The sequence below is a fragment of the Vombatus ursinus genome, unplaced genomic scaffold (genome assembly GCF_900497805.2).
Source record: "Vombatus ursinus unplaced genomic scaffold, bare-nosed wombat genome assembly UNPS02014798.1, whole genome shotgun sequence".
In the NCBI taxonomy this organism is placed as follows: domain Eukaryota; kingdom Metazoa; phylum Chordata; class Mammalia; order Diprotodontia; family Vombatidae; genus Vombatus; species Vombatus ursinus.
The window spans coordinates 54,112,994-54,130,902 of NW_020954576.1; the positions used below are offsets into that span (position 1 = coordinate 54,112,994).

The 17,909-nt window shown below is 37.8% G+C and overlaps 1 protein-coding gene across 6 annotated transcripts in view; it reads left to right on the top strand.

Annotated features, from left to right (window-relative positions):
• GON4L (gon-4 like) overlaps positions 1-17,909 on the top strand; it is an 83,073-nt gene that overhangs the window by 45,235 nt on the left and 19,929 nt on the right. For all 6 annotated transcript variants that reach the window (XM_027871217.1, XM_027871216.1, XM_027871218.1 and 3 more), the window contains 7 exons: positions 1,799-1,991; positions 7,514-7,615; positions 10,598-10,638; positions 11,293-11,396; positions 15,336-15,534; positions 15,990-16,076; positions 17,215-17,386. In XM_027871217.1, coding sequence (XP_027727018.1) covers positions 1,799-1,991; positions 7,514-7,615; positions 10,598-10,638; positions 11,293-11,396; positions 15,336-15,534; positions 15,990-16,076; positions 17,215-17,386 — 898 coding nt within the window. The remainder of the gene's footprint in view (positions 1-1,798; positions 1,992-7,513; positions 7,616-10,597; positions 10,639-11,292; positions 11,397-15,335; positions 15,535-15,989; positions 16,077-17,214; positions 17,387-17,909) is intronic.

Genomic DNA, 17,909 nt, shown 5'->3' on the forward strand with positions numbered 1-17,909 from the left:
GCACAATAATTCCCTTCAATTCAATAAGCAATTTAGCATCTCCATACAGCAAGACACTCTAAGAGGTGCTCTGGTTTCAAAACTAACCCTGAGCTTACATTTCTCAAGGAAGATACAGGATGTAGAGTGAAGTATATTAAAAGCACAAGTATCATTATCCACATTTGACAGATGAGGAAACTGAGACTCAGGGAAGTGAAGGGAGCTTTCTTAGGTAGGAAGTGGCAGGGCTGAGATTTGAATCCATGTCTTTTGATCTTTCTATGACACTATGCTGATGCCTTTAATCATGATGAAAGCACAATTGAAAATGACAAATATTTCTCCTTCATATTTGCTTGAAGATTGACATAAAATGCTAAATATGGCTGAATGAGATGCACTTTTGAACAATGTGGAAATTTGTTTTGCTTCATTGTACATGTTTGTTACAAGTGTGTATTGTTTTGTTTTATTTCCAGTGGGGTGGGTTGGAACATAGAAGGAGAGAAAATAGATTGTTATTAAATAAAAAAAATTAAATTTTAAAAATTATGACTGTGGTTATCCATTTCTGAGATAGAGCCTCCATGATCTCCCATAGTCATATGTTCGTAATGTCTTAGAGCTAACACAAATCCCTTTGTTATCATGCATTATTTTAATGTTTTCCATATGGTATTGTCTTTCCAAATAAAAGGATTAATGAGGAGAGATGAAAACTCTTAGAATCATACAGCTTGAGAAAAATAGCCATTTTTATTTTTAAGTTTATTGCTCAGAAAGGGTGTCAGTTCTAGAAGTTTGGGATTTAAAGTCAGTTTCTACCTTAGAGAAGGTCTTCTCTGTGACCTGAGTATTTCATAGTAAATTGTTAAGAAACGAACACTTATCCTCAATTGATAAATGGTGAAAGGATATGAACAGGAAGTTTTCAGAAGAAGAAATTAAAACTTTTTATCTGTAGTTATATGAAAGATACTCTAAATCACTGTAGATTAGAGAAATGCAAATTAAAACAACTCTGAGATATCACCTCACACCTATTAGAAATGACAGATGCTGGAGGAGGGGTGTGGGAAAATAGGTACACTAATGAACATGTTGGTGGAGTTGTGAACTGGTTCAACCATTCTGGAGAACAATTGAGAACTATGCCCAAAGACTGTAGAACTATGCATACCCTTTGACCAGCAGTACTACTGTTGAGTCTATATTCCAAAGAGATCAGAGACAAAGGGAAAGGACCTGAATCAGGAGATCATTGTACATAGTAACAGCAATATTGTAATGATGATCAACTATGAAAGACTTAGCTACTCTGATCAGTACAGTGATCAAAGACAGTTGTGAAAGACTTTTGGTGAAAAATGCTATCTACCTCTAGAGAAAGAATTGATGAACTCTGAGTGCAAATCAAAGTGTAATTTTCTCATTTTATTTATTTTTGGCGTCATGGCTAATATGAAACTGTTTTGAATTGTTTCACATATATAATTGATGTATTGCTTGCCTTCTCAGTGGGTGGGGGAGGGGATGGAGGGAGGAAGAAAATTGGGGACTCATTTTTTTTTATAAAAGAACATTAAAAAAATTTTTTTTGAAAAGGGAAAAAAAAAGAAATGAGCACTTAACCATACAAGCTAGGGTCCAGCTAGGTCAATTGGACCCCAGATCCTTACAAGAGAACAAAAAGGTCTAAGCAAACTCTAGGAGTATAATATACTGAAGCAAGATTAGAGTTTGAGAATGTGTACTGGATTCTGAAAAAATAAGACATTAATTGATATTCCGTTTCATCCTTTTTGTCATTGATCAGCCATTGGATGACAGTCTCATTGCCTTCCGCACACGCTCCAAAATGCCCCTAAAAGATGTTCCCTTAGGACAGCTGGAGGCTGAGCTCCGGGCTCCAGACATCACACCAGACATGTATGACCCCAATACAGCAGATGATGAAGACTGGAAAATGTGGCTTGGGGGGCTCATGAATGACGATGTTGAAAATGAGGGTAAGTGGTCTTCATTTGCATCACTTTGTATTTCTTTCCTAACCTCTTGAAATTTTCATTTAACTGAAAACTTAGCAAATGGGATATTTGATTAGTTGAATTCAAACAATTCAGTTTATCAGACATTTATTAAGTGTTTATTTACTGTGTGGTGGGCCCTCGGGATACAAAAACATAAACCAATTTGGTCTCACTTCTCATGGAATTTACATTCTGTGGGGAAATACAGTATGTACACTATAATACAAGTCAGTTTGATTAAGGGGAGAGCATAACGGTGATCTACCTGTTAGGATTATTAAAGGAAGGAGATTCTTTTTTTTAAGGCAGTTATGGTTAAGTGACTTGCCCATGGTCACACAGCTAGTAAGTGTCAAGTGTTTGGTCTGAGGTCGGATTTGAAGTCAGGTCCTCCTGACTTCAGGGCTGGTGCTGTATCCACTGCGCCACCTAGCTGCCCCTAAAGGAAGGAGATTCTTGCATGAGGTGAGAGGTTAAATAAGGTGATCTTGATTTCTTTTTTTGGGGGGGGGGGTCCTAGGCCATGGGGTTAAGTGACTTGTCCAGGGTCACACAGCTAGCCAAGTGTCAAGTATCTGAGGTCAGATTTGAACACAGATCCTCCTGACTCCAGGGCCAGTGCTCTATCTACTGTGCCACCTCGCTGCTCCTCCATAAGCTTTTGAGTTTTAAATTTTTTTCCCCTCTTTTCCCACCTACCTCCCCAAGACAGCACACAGTCTGATATAGGCTATACATATACATTCCTATTAAACATACTTTCACATTAGTCATGTTGTAAGTAAGAATTAGAACCAATAGGAGGAACCCCAAGAAAGAAGAAATAAAACAGAAGAAAAAAAAGAGCAAATAGTATGCTTTGATCTACATTCAAACTCCATAGTTCTTTCTGTGGATGTGGATAGCATTTTCCATCATAAGACTTTTGGAGATGTGTGAGATCCTTGCCTTGCTGAGAAGAGCTAAGTCTATCAAAATTAGTCATTGTACCAACGTGGATGTTACTGTATATTGGTTCTGCTCACTTCACTCAGCATCAGTCCATATAAGTCTTTCCAGGTTTTTCTAAAGTATGCCTGCTCCTCATTTCTTATAGCACAATAGTATTCCATTACATTCATATACCACAACTTGTTCAGCCATTCCTCAGGTGATGAGCATCCTCTCAATTTCCAATTCTTTGCCACCACAGAAAGAGCTACTATAAATATTTTTGTGTATATGTGGGTCCTTTTCCCATTTTTTATGATCTCTTTGGGATACAGCCCTAAAAGTGCTATTGCTGGGTCAAAATGTACCTTGATTTTTAAAGTCCTGTTTTACTTAGGGTTAACATAAAACCCTCTTTTGTTTGAACCTTTAATGTTCAATTTTTCTAGAATCTGTTAGGGTGCCTTTTCTCCTTAGTATGATATAATAAACATAATTATATTTTTCAGTTCTATTCAACAAGCATTTATTAAGAGCTTGCTATATGTCTGGCATTGTGCCTAGAACCTAGGGGTAGAAAGACAGGAGTTTATGTTCTGTTTTGTGGATACACCATATACTTGGATATGAAATTGCAGGGTTTTTTTATTTGTATGTTTGTTTGTTTTGTTTTGTTTTGTTTTTTTGCTTTTTGATGAGGCAATCCAGGTTAAGTGACTTGCCCAGGGTCACACAGCTGGTAAGCGTGAAGTGTCTGAGGTCAAATTTGAAGTCAGGTCCTCGTGACTCCAAGACTAGAGCTCTGTCCACTGCGCCACCTAGCTGCCCCTGGATAAGAAATTACAATAGAAATACAAAGTTAAGGGGATGGGGTCCCAAGCCACTGGGAGAATCAAAAATCAGCATCTTTGATGGCTGCAGTTTTTTGTATTGCTTAATTGTTCTCATTCTGAACACTAGTGTTCATTGATCAATAAGAAAAGAGTGAAAAGTATAGGGATCATAGAATTCTAGAATCAGAAGGAACCTCAGAGTTTCATCTAGGACAGCCTAAATCATCAATGCTTTGTGTAGTATAGAACATGCTTAGCTTCCACTTGAAGACTGTCAGCCTGTCTGACATGGAACTCAGTATCTATTGAGTCACTAGGAGATTGGTTTAAATCTCTAATTCTAGTATGTATCCTAGAATGTTAAAACAGAATCCTTAATGTGTTACATGATTGCACATATATAACATATCAAATTGCTTACCATCTTAGGGAGGGGTGAGGGGAGGGAAAAATATTTGGAATTCAAAACTTTATGAAAAATGAATGTCAAAAATTGTCTTTATATGTAACTGAAAAAATAAAGCACTATTTAAAAAACAGAATTTCTAATATGTATATTTTAATACTTTGATTTTGTTCATTTGGATATTCCTTCTGCTGATGTCAGCAGCAACTCTTTATGACTTGGTAGATGGTCTTCAAGAATTTGGTTGAAAATTTTCTTTTCTAAGTCTATTTAGCAGAGTTGGTCCTCAGATAACTTCCTTGATATGGGTTTTTTTTTTGTGGGGGTGGGTTAGTTTGACTCTATATCTCCAAAGTGGAGTTTTCCAAAAAAATTCTGGTTGATCATGAAAAAGGCCAGCTGCTCTCTACTGTTTATGTATAGTGATTTGTACCCACCATTCCCCGAACTCTAATTGTGCTTTTTTTCCTCTTCAAACTTTAATCACAAGCCACTGCCGTAGAGCATGCATACGTCCATTCCCATATTTCTTATGTATTTTGTACTCAGAAGAAGAAAGAGTGGGTAGATGAATGAGAGACTTGTTGGAGAATATGTGTAAATGGTGGGATAAGAGTGGTAATTTCAGCTAATGCGGGATGCTTGTAAAATTGAACATCAACAAATATGTATTGAAGACTTACTGTGTATAAGGTAATATAGGTGCTGTGGGGGGATAGGGAGCTTACTGTTACCTCATAAGAAAGATGAGACATAGATAATAGCTCTTTGCATATAGGAGCTTAAATATTTGAATGAATAAGTAATTCGCAGTATAAGCATAGTAAGGACCTAGTGTAAGACTGGGAAAAGTGATACAGATGAAGTGTCATAAAATTTCAGAAGAAACATAACTTTTAGCTAGTGTGATCAGAGAAGACTGAATGAAGGAGATGGTATTTGAGCATGATTTTTGAAGAATGGTTACGATTTCAATAGGCAGAGTTTGGGGTGGGAGGGCATTTCAAGGAAAGACATAAACAGAAGAAGAAAAGTGAGAAAATCAAAGCAAGATCTGTAGGATACATTCTTCCAGGAGGTTAAAGTGCTTTTACATTTACTGGTAACTCTCAGTTATCCATAGTTATGTGGGAACCATGATAATTGAAATCCCTTATCCAGGTACCTGATTTTTGTCCTTATTTCCAGTCCCCTTTTCCCCCAAACATTTGAAAGGAATTGTTAACAAGTAACAAGCTAGATTGACTTAAGTTTCATCTTTTCTTTCTTCCTCTAAGCAGCAAAAAGTCCTTAAGAACTAAAATAAGAAAAAGCTAAACCTCAAAATTTGAATGATGCACAAATAAGGGGTTTAAGATTATAGGAGTTAAATGTGTAGATGCTCACAGTGAAAATGTAACCAGCCCCTCTCTTGGGCCAGTTGCAGCACACCCCTGTCAGTCTCTAGATGTTGTTTATACATAGTTGTTTGCGTGTTGTCTCCCCATTAGGCTCTGAGTTCCTTGAGAGCAGGGACTGTCTTTGCTTTTCTTTTTATCCTTAGTGCTTTACACAGTGTCTGGCACACAGCAGGCACTTAGTAAATGCTTGTTGAATAGCTGGCTAACAAAAAGAAAAGATTATAGGAGTTAAGAGATGGAAGGGACATTGCAGATCACCCAGTCAAACTGCTTCCCTGTCCTTTTTCACAGATTTTGAAACTGGGGCCCAGAGAAGTAAAGTGATGAGTGCCTGAATAATTAGGAGTATTGGCCCTAATGAGGGAGAGAAGAATGAACAGGGATGATTCTTCATATTTTGCAGATGATGAAACAGAGACCCAGAGAAATCCATTGATATGCCCAGTTACACAGTAAATCTGTGGCAAAACTAGGACTAGTGAACTCTGCTTTGTGTTTTGAGGCATAAGCCAAAGGGCATTTATAGAAAGTAGATGAGGTGCTTTTGTTGATTTCATAATTTTGTCTGTGGCTTCAACTTTGGTATCTTCTTTTTATTATCTTAGTTACAAAGATCATTATCTGACAGCTGGTAGATCAGAAAGGCCAGAGAAAACTGACTTTCAGGGTTTTGAGGGTCTAGGGGTAGGAGTAGTGGTTGATAGGAGGTATATCCTTTTTTAAAAGTGTTTATTTTCTTTGCCTGTTAGGAAGAATTAAAGAGAGGAAACTTAGGGTCAATGACTCAGAATGTGTGTGGTCTTCTTGTTACTGCTAGCTGAGTTTGCTAAGAGTTGAACAGAAATGAGAGACAGGACTGGATATAGATAACCAGCACCCAGCTTTAAGCATAGGCTGCTCTTTGTGTAGTGGCTCTTAGCTAAACTATTTTTTACATTTACCTTGTGCTATGTAATTGAAATTCATTTGCAGAAAGTAATTAAGTAGCTTTGGAGGAGCACACTAGACTAGAATAATTTGGTTGAATGTTGTTAATTACAGTCAATAATTATGTCCAGAGGGAAGAATACATAACTAATCTACTAAAAACTGAGAGGCACCCTTCCTAAAGCCTTTTTCAACATGCCTTCCAAACCACCATAGAGACTGGTGCTCTGGGGGTCTGTTGACCTGCCCCATCTTTGCTTTGTTTGGGCAGGAGCTATCTGTAGATCAAGGAGGTTTATAAACCTATACACAGTTCACTTATGCTACTGGACATTCCCCAGAACCTCCACTAGTCATTTATCAGGTTTTTTTTATTTATTTATTTGTTTGTTTGTTTGTTTTTTGTTTTTTTAGAGAATCTATTGTGTAGAGACCTAACTGCTAGTTTCCTTAGGGATCTACCAAAGAAATAAAAGACAAAAACACTCTCAAAAGACTAGTATGCATATACACTAAAAGACAACATAAATCATCATACAAATTAAATTATTGTGAATTCTGAGTACATAAATACTTTGAAAAGTAGTGACTAGAATTGAGTGGAGATTACAGTAGGTTTCCCAAATAAGGTAGGAATTGTTGAATGTTTTCAAGGATGGCAGGGATGCATCTTGGTCAGTGATGTCAGGGAAATGAGAGGACATCATCTTGTGCAGTTATTTAATACAATTGTTTAATTTTTTTTTAACATAAAGTCAGGACTTAAATTTATATTTACCCCAGATGAATTTCACCATGTTGGCTTTTGACCTTATCAGGTGCCTTTGCAAAGGCATTGGTGCAGAAATGAACAAGTTGTTTTTTGGTCCTGGATGGAGCACAACTGATGTGTTTGGCTAGAGGGGAGCCCTGCCCAGGGTACAGAGATTCCTGAACATTGAGCTTTTAGCATCAAGATCAGAGATTAGAAAGTGTCTTAAAATGATTTTCTTTTTTTCTCTTTAGATGAAGCAGATGATGATGATGATCCAGAATATAACTTCCTAGAAGATCTTGATGAACCTGACACAGAGGATTTCCGCAATGACCGAGCAGTGAGAATTACCAGTGAGTCTTAGTTGAGTGTGTGTCCAGTCCTCAGCTCCTCTCTACTTCCCTTCTGGTATCTTTTATTATAAAATTTGGGGGATGGAATTTACAATTTATCTTAGTTGGGGTGTTCAGATCTCTATCAGATGAGATTTTGAAGCTTTATAACTTTAGCTACTCCAGAGTTGAGCCTAACAGTCCAATCAGCATGATGCCAAGCTGGATTTGGAGTTTATCAGCAAACATTTATTAAGGACCTACCATGTGCTTATATCTGTATCTATTATATATATCTGTATAGCTATACACACACACACCATACTAAGTCCTAGGAGATACAAATACAAAAATAAGAGAGTCCTTGCTCTCAAGGAGTTTACAGTCTGTTGAGGGGATATAACATGTCCACAGATGAGTAAATAAAAGATGCAAAGAGGATCTGGTTCAAAACTTATCTCTGTCATTTACCCCTTTGGCCATCGGAATGTTATTTTACCTTTTGGGGCATCATTTTCCTCATTTCTAAAATGAGGAGTTTGGTCTAGATGACCTCTAAGGACCCACCTTTATAATTTGATGATTTCTTGGGTAGAAGGGCCATTAACATGTAGAGAAATGGGAAGGGCCATTTGAAGAAGGTGAAACTTGAGCCAAAATATCTTCAGCTAGAGATTTGAGGAGGAAGAATGGTCCAGGCATGGGGGAGATAGCCTGTGCAAAGGCATGGAGATGAAAGATAGGATGTCTGGAAAGGCAGGCAGGAATCAGATTGTGAAGGACTTTAATGGCCAAGTAAAGGAATTTGTATTTTATCCTAGAGGTTGCAATTGGCATTTCTTGAGCAGAGGGGGGACATACAGTTAGATCTATGCTTTTGGAAGATCAGTTTGGCAGTTTTGTAGAGGATACACTGCAGGGAAACCACTTAGAAAATTATTGCAGTTGTCTAGGTGAGAGCTAGGTGATTGTGGTGTGAGCAGAGAAGTGGATAGATGTAAGAGATATTAGAATTTATAAGTTAATATTTATATGATTTGGTGACTGATTAAGTATAAAGTGCTAAGCGTGGTTCCTAGGTTATAAAAGAAAACATAGACACACAATCACAAATCCATGAAAAAAACAAAGTAAAAAATAATATGCTTTGGTCTGCATTCAGACTCTCTCATTTCTTTCTTTGGAGGTGGATGGCATTTTTTATTATAAGCCCCTCGGATTACCTTGGATCTTTATATTGCTGAGAATAGCCAAGACATTTACAACTGATCATCTTAGAATATTGCTGTTACTATTACAATGCTCTCCTGCTTCTGCTTACCTCACTCTGCATCAGTTCATGTAAGTCTTCCCAGGTTTTTCTGAAAGCAGGCAGGAAAGAACATTGATGGTTCTGGAGCATTGGTGAGGGAGACCAGGAGAGACTTCACAGAATACCTGGACTGACAGAAATTCTTTGAGGTAGTAATGCATTACACAAATGCATGAGGAATCCCACTTGTGCAACTTCCCAGATATGGAAGATGGATTATTGAGTTTGAGAAACAACTTATATTCCAGCCTTATTAGAATGGAAAGTTCATGAATGAGAGTAGTATGAAATATGGCTGGAAAGGCAAGTGGGAGCCAGATTCTGAAGGAATTATATACCAGACTGAGGAATTTGTACTTTATGCTATTGGGAGGATGGATCTGTCAGTATAATTTTCCTTAAAGCCATGTCTGACCCTGTCGTTCCCCTGCTTAGTAAATCCAATGGTTTTCCATTACTTCCAGGAACAATATAAACTCCTGTCTGGCATTTAAATTTCATCACAACCAAGCCGCTTCTTTTGTCTTTTCAGAATTCTTACATTTTACTCCCTTCCATGTACTCTGACTTACTTGTGGTTCTTCACACATGACCTTTCACGTTTGTGTCTTTGTAAAGGCTATCTCTCATTCCTCGAATGCACTTCCTTTGAGTTCCTTCAAAACTCAGTTCAAGTGCCACCTTCTACAAGAAGTCTTTCCTGATCCACCCAGCTGCTAGTGCTTTCCCTCCCCAAACTACCTCATATTCATTTTGTGTGTGTGTGTGTGTGTGTGTATATATTCCATACATACTTACATGTACATGTTGTCTCCCCTGTTAGAATGTAAGCTTGTTGAGGGGAGAGACTGTTCCACTTTTGCCTTTGTATCTCTAGCACAATTCCTGGCACATTTTAGGTATTTAATAAATGCTTATTGTTTGGTTTGTGAGTAGAGGAGTAAGATGATCACACGTGCTTTCTGAAGTTTGACAGCTATGTGGAGAAAGAAGACATTGGAAGCAAGAAGATCAATTATTACAGTTGTCCAAACCAGTAGCGATGACGGCTTGGCCCAGGATTTTTACTTTGTGAATGGAGAGAAAAGAACAGATTTGAGAGATATGGAGGCAGAAATGACAAGGCCAAGAGACTTGACAGTTGATTGGATGTGAGGGGTGAGCTAGGGAGAAGTCAGGATTGACTCTGATATTAACCTGAGTGACAGAGAATGTGTTGGTGCCCTCAGCAGAAATAGGGAATTTTGGAAGAGGGCTGCATTTGAAGGAAAGATAGGAATTCATTTGGATATGTTTAGTTTTAGAAACCAATAGGATACACAGGTAGAGATGTCCAGCAAGCAGTTGATAGTATAGGATTGGGGTATAGGATACATACAGATTTGAGACTTATCTACATAGAGATTATGTTTGAACCCTTGGAAATAGGTAAGGACATTGCAGCCAGAAGGTCTCTAGCCGCAGGGTTCTATGCTTGATCTTTTCCTAACCAGTATACTCAGTGCTCTTGGGGAAAGTTGTTAAGCCATGAGTCCTCCTAACTCTACTACTTTCTGAAGTAGTTGATAAGGCTTTATCAGATGTTTGATTTAAATTAAGGTACATCATTCCTAACACATTCCCTTGATCTACCATTATCATAATCCTATCAGAAAAGGAAACCACTAATAGTCTGCTTGGTTTTGTTGCAGAAAAGGAAGTGAATGAGCTGATGGAAGAATTGTTTGAAACTGTAAGTAGCAAACTTTAAGTGGGACCTTTAATAGTAAAATTGGATGACCGATGAACTGTGACACGCACCCCCTACCCCCATTCCCATATTTGAGTTCTTTTCTCCAGAAAACTAGGATAGTCTGAAAGGGCAAATCTGTTTCCAAAATCCAGGAGGTAACATAGTCTCAGGAGATTATTTTTGATTACTGTCAGCTTTCCATTATCCTCATATAATTATTCTCAGGAAAATTTTAGCTTCTCAAATTTTATCTGCCACATAGCCAACTATAGCATGATCTCCCTCACTGTCATTTGGTGTGGACTCAGGGATTGCTTGAGCAGATATAATTAGGAAGACTAATGTACTGCTTCAAAATCCTATAATGCATTATCAAATAAAATGTTAACAATATTGGATTATCCACTGTCATATATCCCATTGGTGTAGCTAACTGACAGTTGGCTTTGTGAGTTAGGTTTACCACACATACACAACTGTATAAGACTTAAGTTGGAGAATTATGAAAATGTCAAAATAATAGTGATGGCCTCTACATTGACTCATTTTGAATGCTTAGATGAATAAGATCCTATGTCCATTTCTTTCTTACCACTGGAATGAGTTTCTTGAGGAGTGAATTCCAGGATATTAATCCTTTCCTCTTTTCCCTAGTTCCAAGATGAAATGGGCTTTTCCAACATGGAAGATGAAGGTCCAGAGGAAGAAGACAATGTGACTGAATCCCGACCCAACTTCAATACTCCCCAAGCCTTACGGTAGGATTGACAGAAATCCTGGATGACATTTGGGGGGAAATGTACTGTGAAGGATCCAGGCCTGTGCCTTATACATCAGCTTCTCAAGGGTACTTCGTGTAATAGGTCTAGGGAACTTTGCCTTTGTCCTTAAGGCTTATGCTTTTTATTATTTTCAAAATTATTTCACTGTTCTCTGACCCTAACCTAACGTACTAAGTGTCTTGGAGCTTTCTGGTCCCTAAGCCTGCTTGTCTCTGTGGCTACAGGGATCTGTTGTACCTAGTTCTTTATTGCCTGTCTGACTTCTGCATCTTTTTTCTCTTCTACTCCTTACCACCGTACACTCTAAACTGTGAGAATAGGTTTCTGTTTACATGGGAAAAAAGAATATACAGATTTAGAAAAATTATATCAGAATAAAATAATTTGAAGTACAGATATTAAAATAATTCACACAAAAGCTGTTTGGTCCCATAGTTGATAACACTTACTCTTTTTAAGCTCTTCAATCTGCTATAGTTAATGTGGTTTTATATTGGCCAACTGTGAAGCTCTTCTGGTCTGGTCATCCTCATCGTGTCGCCCGAGGAGAATGGCTGAGATTGAGCCAAGGATAGAATGGATGAATGAGTTTGATCTGGTATGCCCAGATGCAGTGGACATATTTCACAAACTAGAAAAGTCCTGCAACTACCTAGGAAGACACTTAACTTTCTTAATAAATTTTTGGTGCACCACTTATGTGCCTTTAAAATCACATAAACAATTGTGTCTATCTCCCTTCTCCCAATTGAGGAAAAACAAGGAAATCCAAATGGTATTGTGTTATCATTCTTCTAAAAAACAAATCAGAATCATTCATTACTCATAGATTACCTGCAAAGTTCAAAAAAGACAACCCCTTTCCTTATGTATGCTTTGTGAAAAAGAAACCAACCTTTATTAAGAGAAACAAAGGTGGGGTCTACAGTCCACCCAGACCCCAAGATACAAAATACATATTTATAGGTCTCTTGATTCATGTATGGTGCAGCAAAGTCTTCTAGAATCTTGATTCATGTAAGATTGCATTTTTCAGGTCATTGTGTCCTAACTTTGTTCTTTCTATGATGTGTCAATTAGCCTTTTATGGGATTTTCTTACTTTATCATTTTAATATAAAGATTACTATATAGGTATGATTATTATGACCACATACTTATGGTGCACACTTTATAACGATTTATTTACACTCCTAAGGTTAACTAACAGAGGAATTTCTCTGGAACTACATCATAGTTTGGTTACACACAGATTTTTTCACCTGGGACTATGTTCTTAACTATAAATCACAGTTATTTCTTATCCTTATGATTATAGCTGATAAATGATTAGCAAGGCAGTACAGAGCAAAGTGCTCAACACATTGATTATTGATCTTTTTCCTTTCAGCTTGTGGGGAGGAAAAAAACCTAAATTTTTGTGAACATTGGTTGTCCGCAAGAATGTTGAGTCCAGTTGAGAACTGAGTGTCAGGTGAACAGGTCTCCTTTTTATGGGGCAGTGCAGCTCTAGCCCAAGCTGTATCTGTTTGGGAAGGGAGCAAAAGAAACAGCTGGCATCTCTAGAAGCCTCTCTGGATGAGTTGTACTTGAGAGGTGTCGAATTATGTGACCAGCTACAGATTATTTTTCAAACTGTGATGCCTACTGTTTTCCTCCAACCCTACTTGTACTTTGCTTCTCCTTCCCTTTTTACCCATATCCATTTGGGTCCGTGACGTAAGCTCTTAAGTATTGACTGCATATCCATGGGATGCTCAGTAGTGTTTCAGGAGGTTGGTATAGATGTGCTTGTATTTGTGTATGAATTGAATTTGATAAGCTTTTATTAAGTGCCACTATGTACTAGGCCCTGTGCTAGTTGTTGGGAATACAGAGACAAAAACAAAACAATCTCTGATCACAAAGAACTTACATTTTACACAAACAGATCAGTGGATACAAAGTAAATAGAAAGTATTTTCCTGAAGGGTGGGGACAAGAATGCTAATAATGTAGAAAATGACATTTCAGCTGAGTCTTGAATAGAATTTGTAGGGCATATATGTTGAATTTTTTTTTTATTAAGGATGCATTTACATTGATCCAACTATACTCTTTCATCTGATCCTCTTGTGAACAAGTTAGCTGCCTATTGTTAGTGTCTGGTTTGTGCTACATAGGGATAGAACCTACTGTTTGACCTTACCAGCTTGTTTACTTGTTTACTTAGATCTCCAGCTGTGAAGCTGGAGATACTAACACAGCTTTCATATTACTTGCCTTCTAAGAGCTTATAGTCTAATAGGATCAATGAGAGGAACCATTGTGTAATACATACAAACATTGATCAAGTATATCACAATTATTAAAATTTGACTATAACTGAAAAGATTAATGTTTCAGCTGGTCCCTGCTTATTTCAAATAATGTTGGCTAGAAAAAAGTTAGTGTAGTTTGTCAATTTTGTGGATTATCTGCAGGGTGTTTGTAATGCAGGTTAGACTTCCTTTTCTATCCCACGGTTCCTTCTACTTTCAGTTGGGAATGTTCATTTTAACACTAGCCTAAATAAGATGTAATGAAAGAAAAGCTGCAGTTCCTCAAATAATGTATAATTTCTGAAACTGAGTGCAGATCATTTTTATATTAGCCACAGTTTTGACTTTTCTGTTTCCCTATTTCCTTGCATTGGTATAAGTAATTACTAGTTCACTGCGTTTGCTGAAGTATCATGTAGAAGGCCTGATGTTACTTGCCAAGTACTCAGGTTTCCTTAACCTGTTGTCTGGTTATTGAAAATAAAATAAACCCAGCAGAAGGAAAAAACAATTTTGACCCTGCGGGAGTTCATAAAAGAAATTACCATCAGTACACAAGAGAGATGAGAAAACATGCAAACTGGTCGTCATAACAACTCAGGCAAGGCCTTGTCCCTTTTTCTTGTGGTGTCAGCGTGGAGCTACCACTGAAATATGGGGTTCTGACCTTATTCCAAGAGACAGCATTGTAGGTATTTAATTTCTTAGTTTGTTTGGGGGAACACCTTAGTGTTTAATAGATTGTATCGTAAGGTAGGTTAGGGGACTAGTGATTTGTGGGAAAAGGTACCTTGATAGTGCCAAGAGGAGAAATGTTAATATTAGACCAACCTCCTTACCGATTTTTGTTCTTCAGAATTAGTGTGTGTCCCACAGTCCACTTCCTACTTCATCTCTGCACATGTTCCCCTGCATTATACTGCTAGGATTTTGACTTTTCAGGAAAAGGAACAGTAAAACCTATTAGAGAAAGGGGCAGAGATAGGGGTGTAGAGGCTGTATCTGAAGTACAGGGGTCACATATAAGTTTGAGACCTAGTAGATTTTGTTTGTCTTTTTCCAAAAAAGTCTCAGTCACTCTTAGTAGGAATATTTACTATGACATATCCAGGTAGTACAAGAGTGTCAGCCATCAGTTACTCAGGGGCCACTTAGTATATTTTGTTTTTATTTTGTTTTGAGGCAGTCAAGGTTGAGCGACTTACTCAGGGTCACACAGTTAGTAAGTGTCTTAGGCCAGATTTGAGTTTGGGTCCTCTAGATTCAGGGCTGGTGCTCTATCCACTCTACCACCTACCTGCCTCTACGCTTAGTGTATTATACTGGTGCCCTTTTTCTGCTTCCTGCTGTTCTGCCATTTCCTTGTTCATTTGCATGTCACCCAACAGATGATCAAAGGAAAGGAGAGGTGGGAAAACTCATCCTATTTGGGCTATTGTTGCCTTTTGAGAAATTGAACAAGGATAAGATTAAAACCTTTAACTGAAGTGGAATTTAGGTGTTAGAAAGCCTGTCTATAAATTTTAATTATTTGGACTCTCCTGGTACCCTTTCATCCTCTTTATAATGAAGAATGGGAAATTCCATATTATTAAAAATCTCCCTTTTGGAGACAGGTTTGAAGAACCCCTTGCAAACTTGCTCAATGAGCAGCATCGTACAGTGAAGGAGCTACTGGAGCAGCTAAGGATAAAGAAGTCTTCAACTAAGCAACAGCCAGAGGCAGAGAGGCCCAAGCCCCAGAGTGATAAGGCCCAGCAGACTCTCATTTTGGATGCAGCTCAGAGGAAAAGACTCCAACAACAGATGCAGCAGGTGAGATTCAGGGTTAAGTGACTTATCCAGGGTCGCACAGCTAGTATGTCTGAGTCCATATTTGAACTCAGGAAGATGAATCTTCTTGATTCCAAGCCAGGAGCTCTATCCACTGCACCACCTAGCTGCCCACCTTCAAGGGTACAAGATTCCAAATGTCCTTCTGTAATGCATTCCAGAGTCCAACAACTCACACAGGACAAGTGTAGTTTTTCCTTATGGCTTATCTAAATGACTTATATTATAGCTGATGCTCATGACTTCTGGTCCATTCTGATTAAGGGGTGCTTTTCTGGTAGGTCTAAGTTAAGACAGAATGTTAAGGCTGGCCCTTAGGAAGAAAAACATTTGAATTAAAGTTACAAATACACTGGGGTAAAGTCTTCTAGGTTCCCAGAATGACACCACCCCTTCATATCACTGATGTTTTTATTTCTTTTTTTTCTCCCTTCTAGCATGTTCAGCTCCTGACTCAGATTCACCTCTTGTCCAGCGCCAACCCCAGCCTCAGTTCGGAGGCCAATACTACCAAGATGTTTCTTGTAAGGCTTTTCTACCCCTAGGGTCTGAAAGCTAGAGTGTGAAATCAACTTGGCAAATCCAATTTCCAAAATTATTCATCCCTCATAATTTATATCAATTCTTTCACACACATTGACCAATCCTCCTTGATTTTTATCTTAGATATTTTCCTTATGAAAGTATAGATAATATATGTAGTCAGTTTCCTTTAGGCCTACCACCTCATATTCACTTGCTCTTCTGTTTAGTTTCGTGTAGGTCCACTCTAATTTTTTTTTTCTGTTTTCACTGTGTGCCATATTTTCATACCTATAGAGTTAATTGGTCATTTGCTAAGCATATTACCAGAGATTTATATGGTATACTATCCTCATTTTGTGCAAAGTAAAAAATGATGTGATGCGGATAGTTAAGTTGGAGAAAGAAGCGGGGCATTAAATCCTATAATTTGTCACTAGGAAAATCGTCCCTGCGGTTAGTGGCAGAGGATTCATGATGTGTGTTACATTTTTAGATATAGGCATCTTGTGTGATAGAATTGGCTAGCCCAGTCTCTTCCTTGTTGATTAACATTTATTGAGGATCTGTGCAATAGAAGACATGATCTCTGCTAGCAAATAGCCTATGGTCTATTTACAAAGAAGGAACATACTCGGGAAGAAGAAATTTTTGAAAAATGTTATGTTGCTGCATTTGTTTTTATATCATCTTTATTTCCAAATATAGGGAGCTGTCCCTTGTAACAAAGAATTAAAAATGGGAGAGAAAAAGTTAAGTTCAGCAAAAATAACCAACACATCAACCACATCTTACATTATATTCAGTGTTCAACATCCATAGTCCCCCACTGTGCAAAGCAGGAAAGGGGATACTTTTGAAGATGAACATTTTTATGGAACATGTAAATAAAAATAAATATCGTACAAATTGTACATGTAAGTATTTTTAGTCTCCTAATTAAAAGTGAAAAAAGAACAAAGTGAGGTTAATTAAGGAAGTCTTTCTGAAAGAGACTATATACAGAATTTATTTTTTAAGTACCAATGAAATGTGTATCTGTCTCCACCTCATAGTCTTTCCTTGTTGAAAGAGTTTTTTGACTAGGGTCTAATCTGTATGTCTGGGACATAGATCATTTTCATGTCCATTTTTTCCCAGAGGGAGCTGGGGACCTTTGCTCAAAGTTCCGTTGTCCTTCACCATCAATTCAACCCCAAGTTTCAGACCATGTTCCAGCCGTGTAACCTGAAGGGTGCTATGCAGCTTATTGAAGACTTTCACTCACACATCCACATTGACTGGAGCCCTCGGAAAAATGTCAAGAAGAGTGGTAAGGAATAGAGTGCTCAAATTAATATCCAGCAGTGGTTCTAGGTGCATGATGGTCTTGGTTCTCTAAGGAAAGTAACACATGTGACTAGAGTGGGGAAGAGAACAGGATAAGCTTTGTGCATTCCCTCCTTCTCCTTTTCCTTTTTCTAGGACCTCCATGATGTTTTAGTCCAGGAAGAAAGTATGGATGGTAGACAAAATGGGAGGCAGTATGTAGGGAGAAATGTCAGTACCAGGAGTGGAACTATGTGTGGACAAGGGTGAGGTGAAACATGAGAACTGACTCAGAGCAAAATATAGCTATGGTAGATAGGTAACGTGAATTTATAAAAAAATTTTTAAATTGTCATATTTTCTACAATCCATTCAGTTTATCTGAACCTATGTTTAATAAGGACCTCTTCAATTTCTATAGAATGTTTATAGTATTTAAATTGTCAAAGCAGCCGATTCATTCTCACAAAATTCCTGTGGGGTAAGTAGAGTATGTGGAATTTCCATTTTACACCTAGTTTAAATTG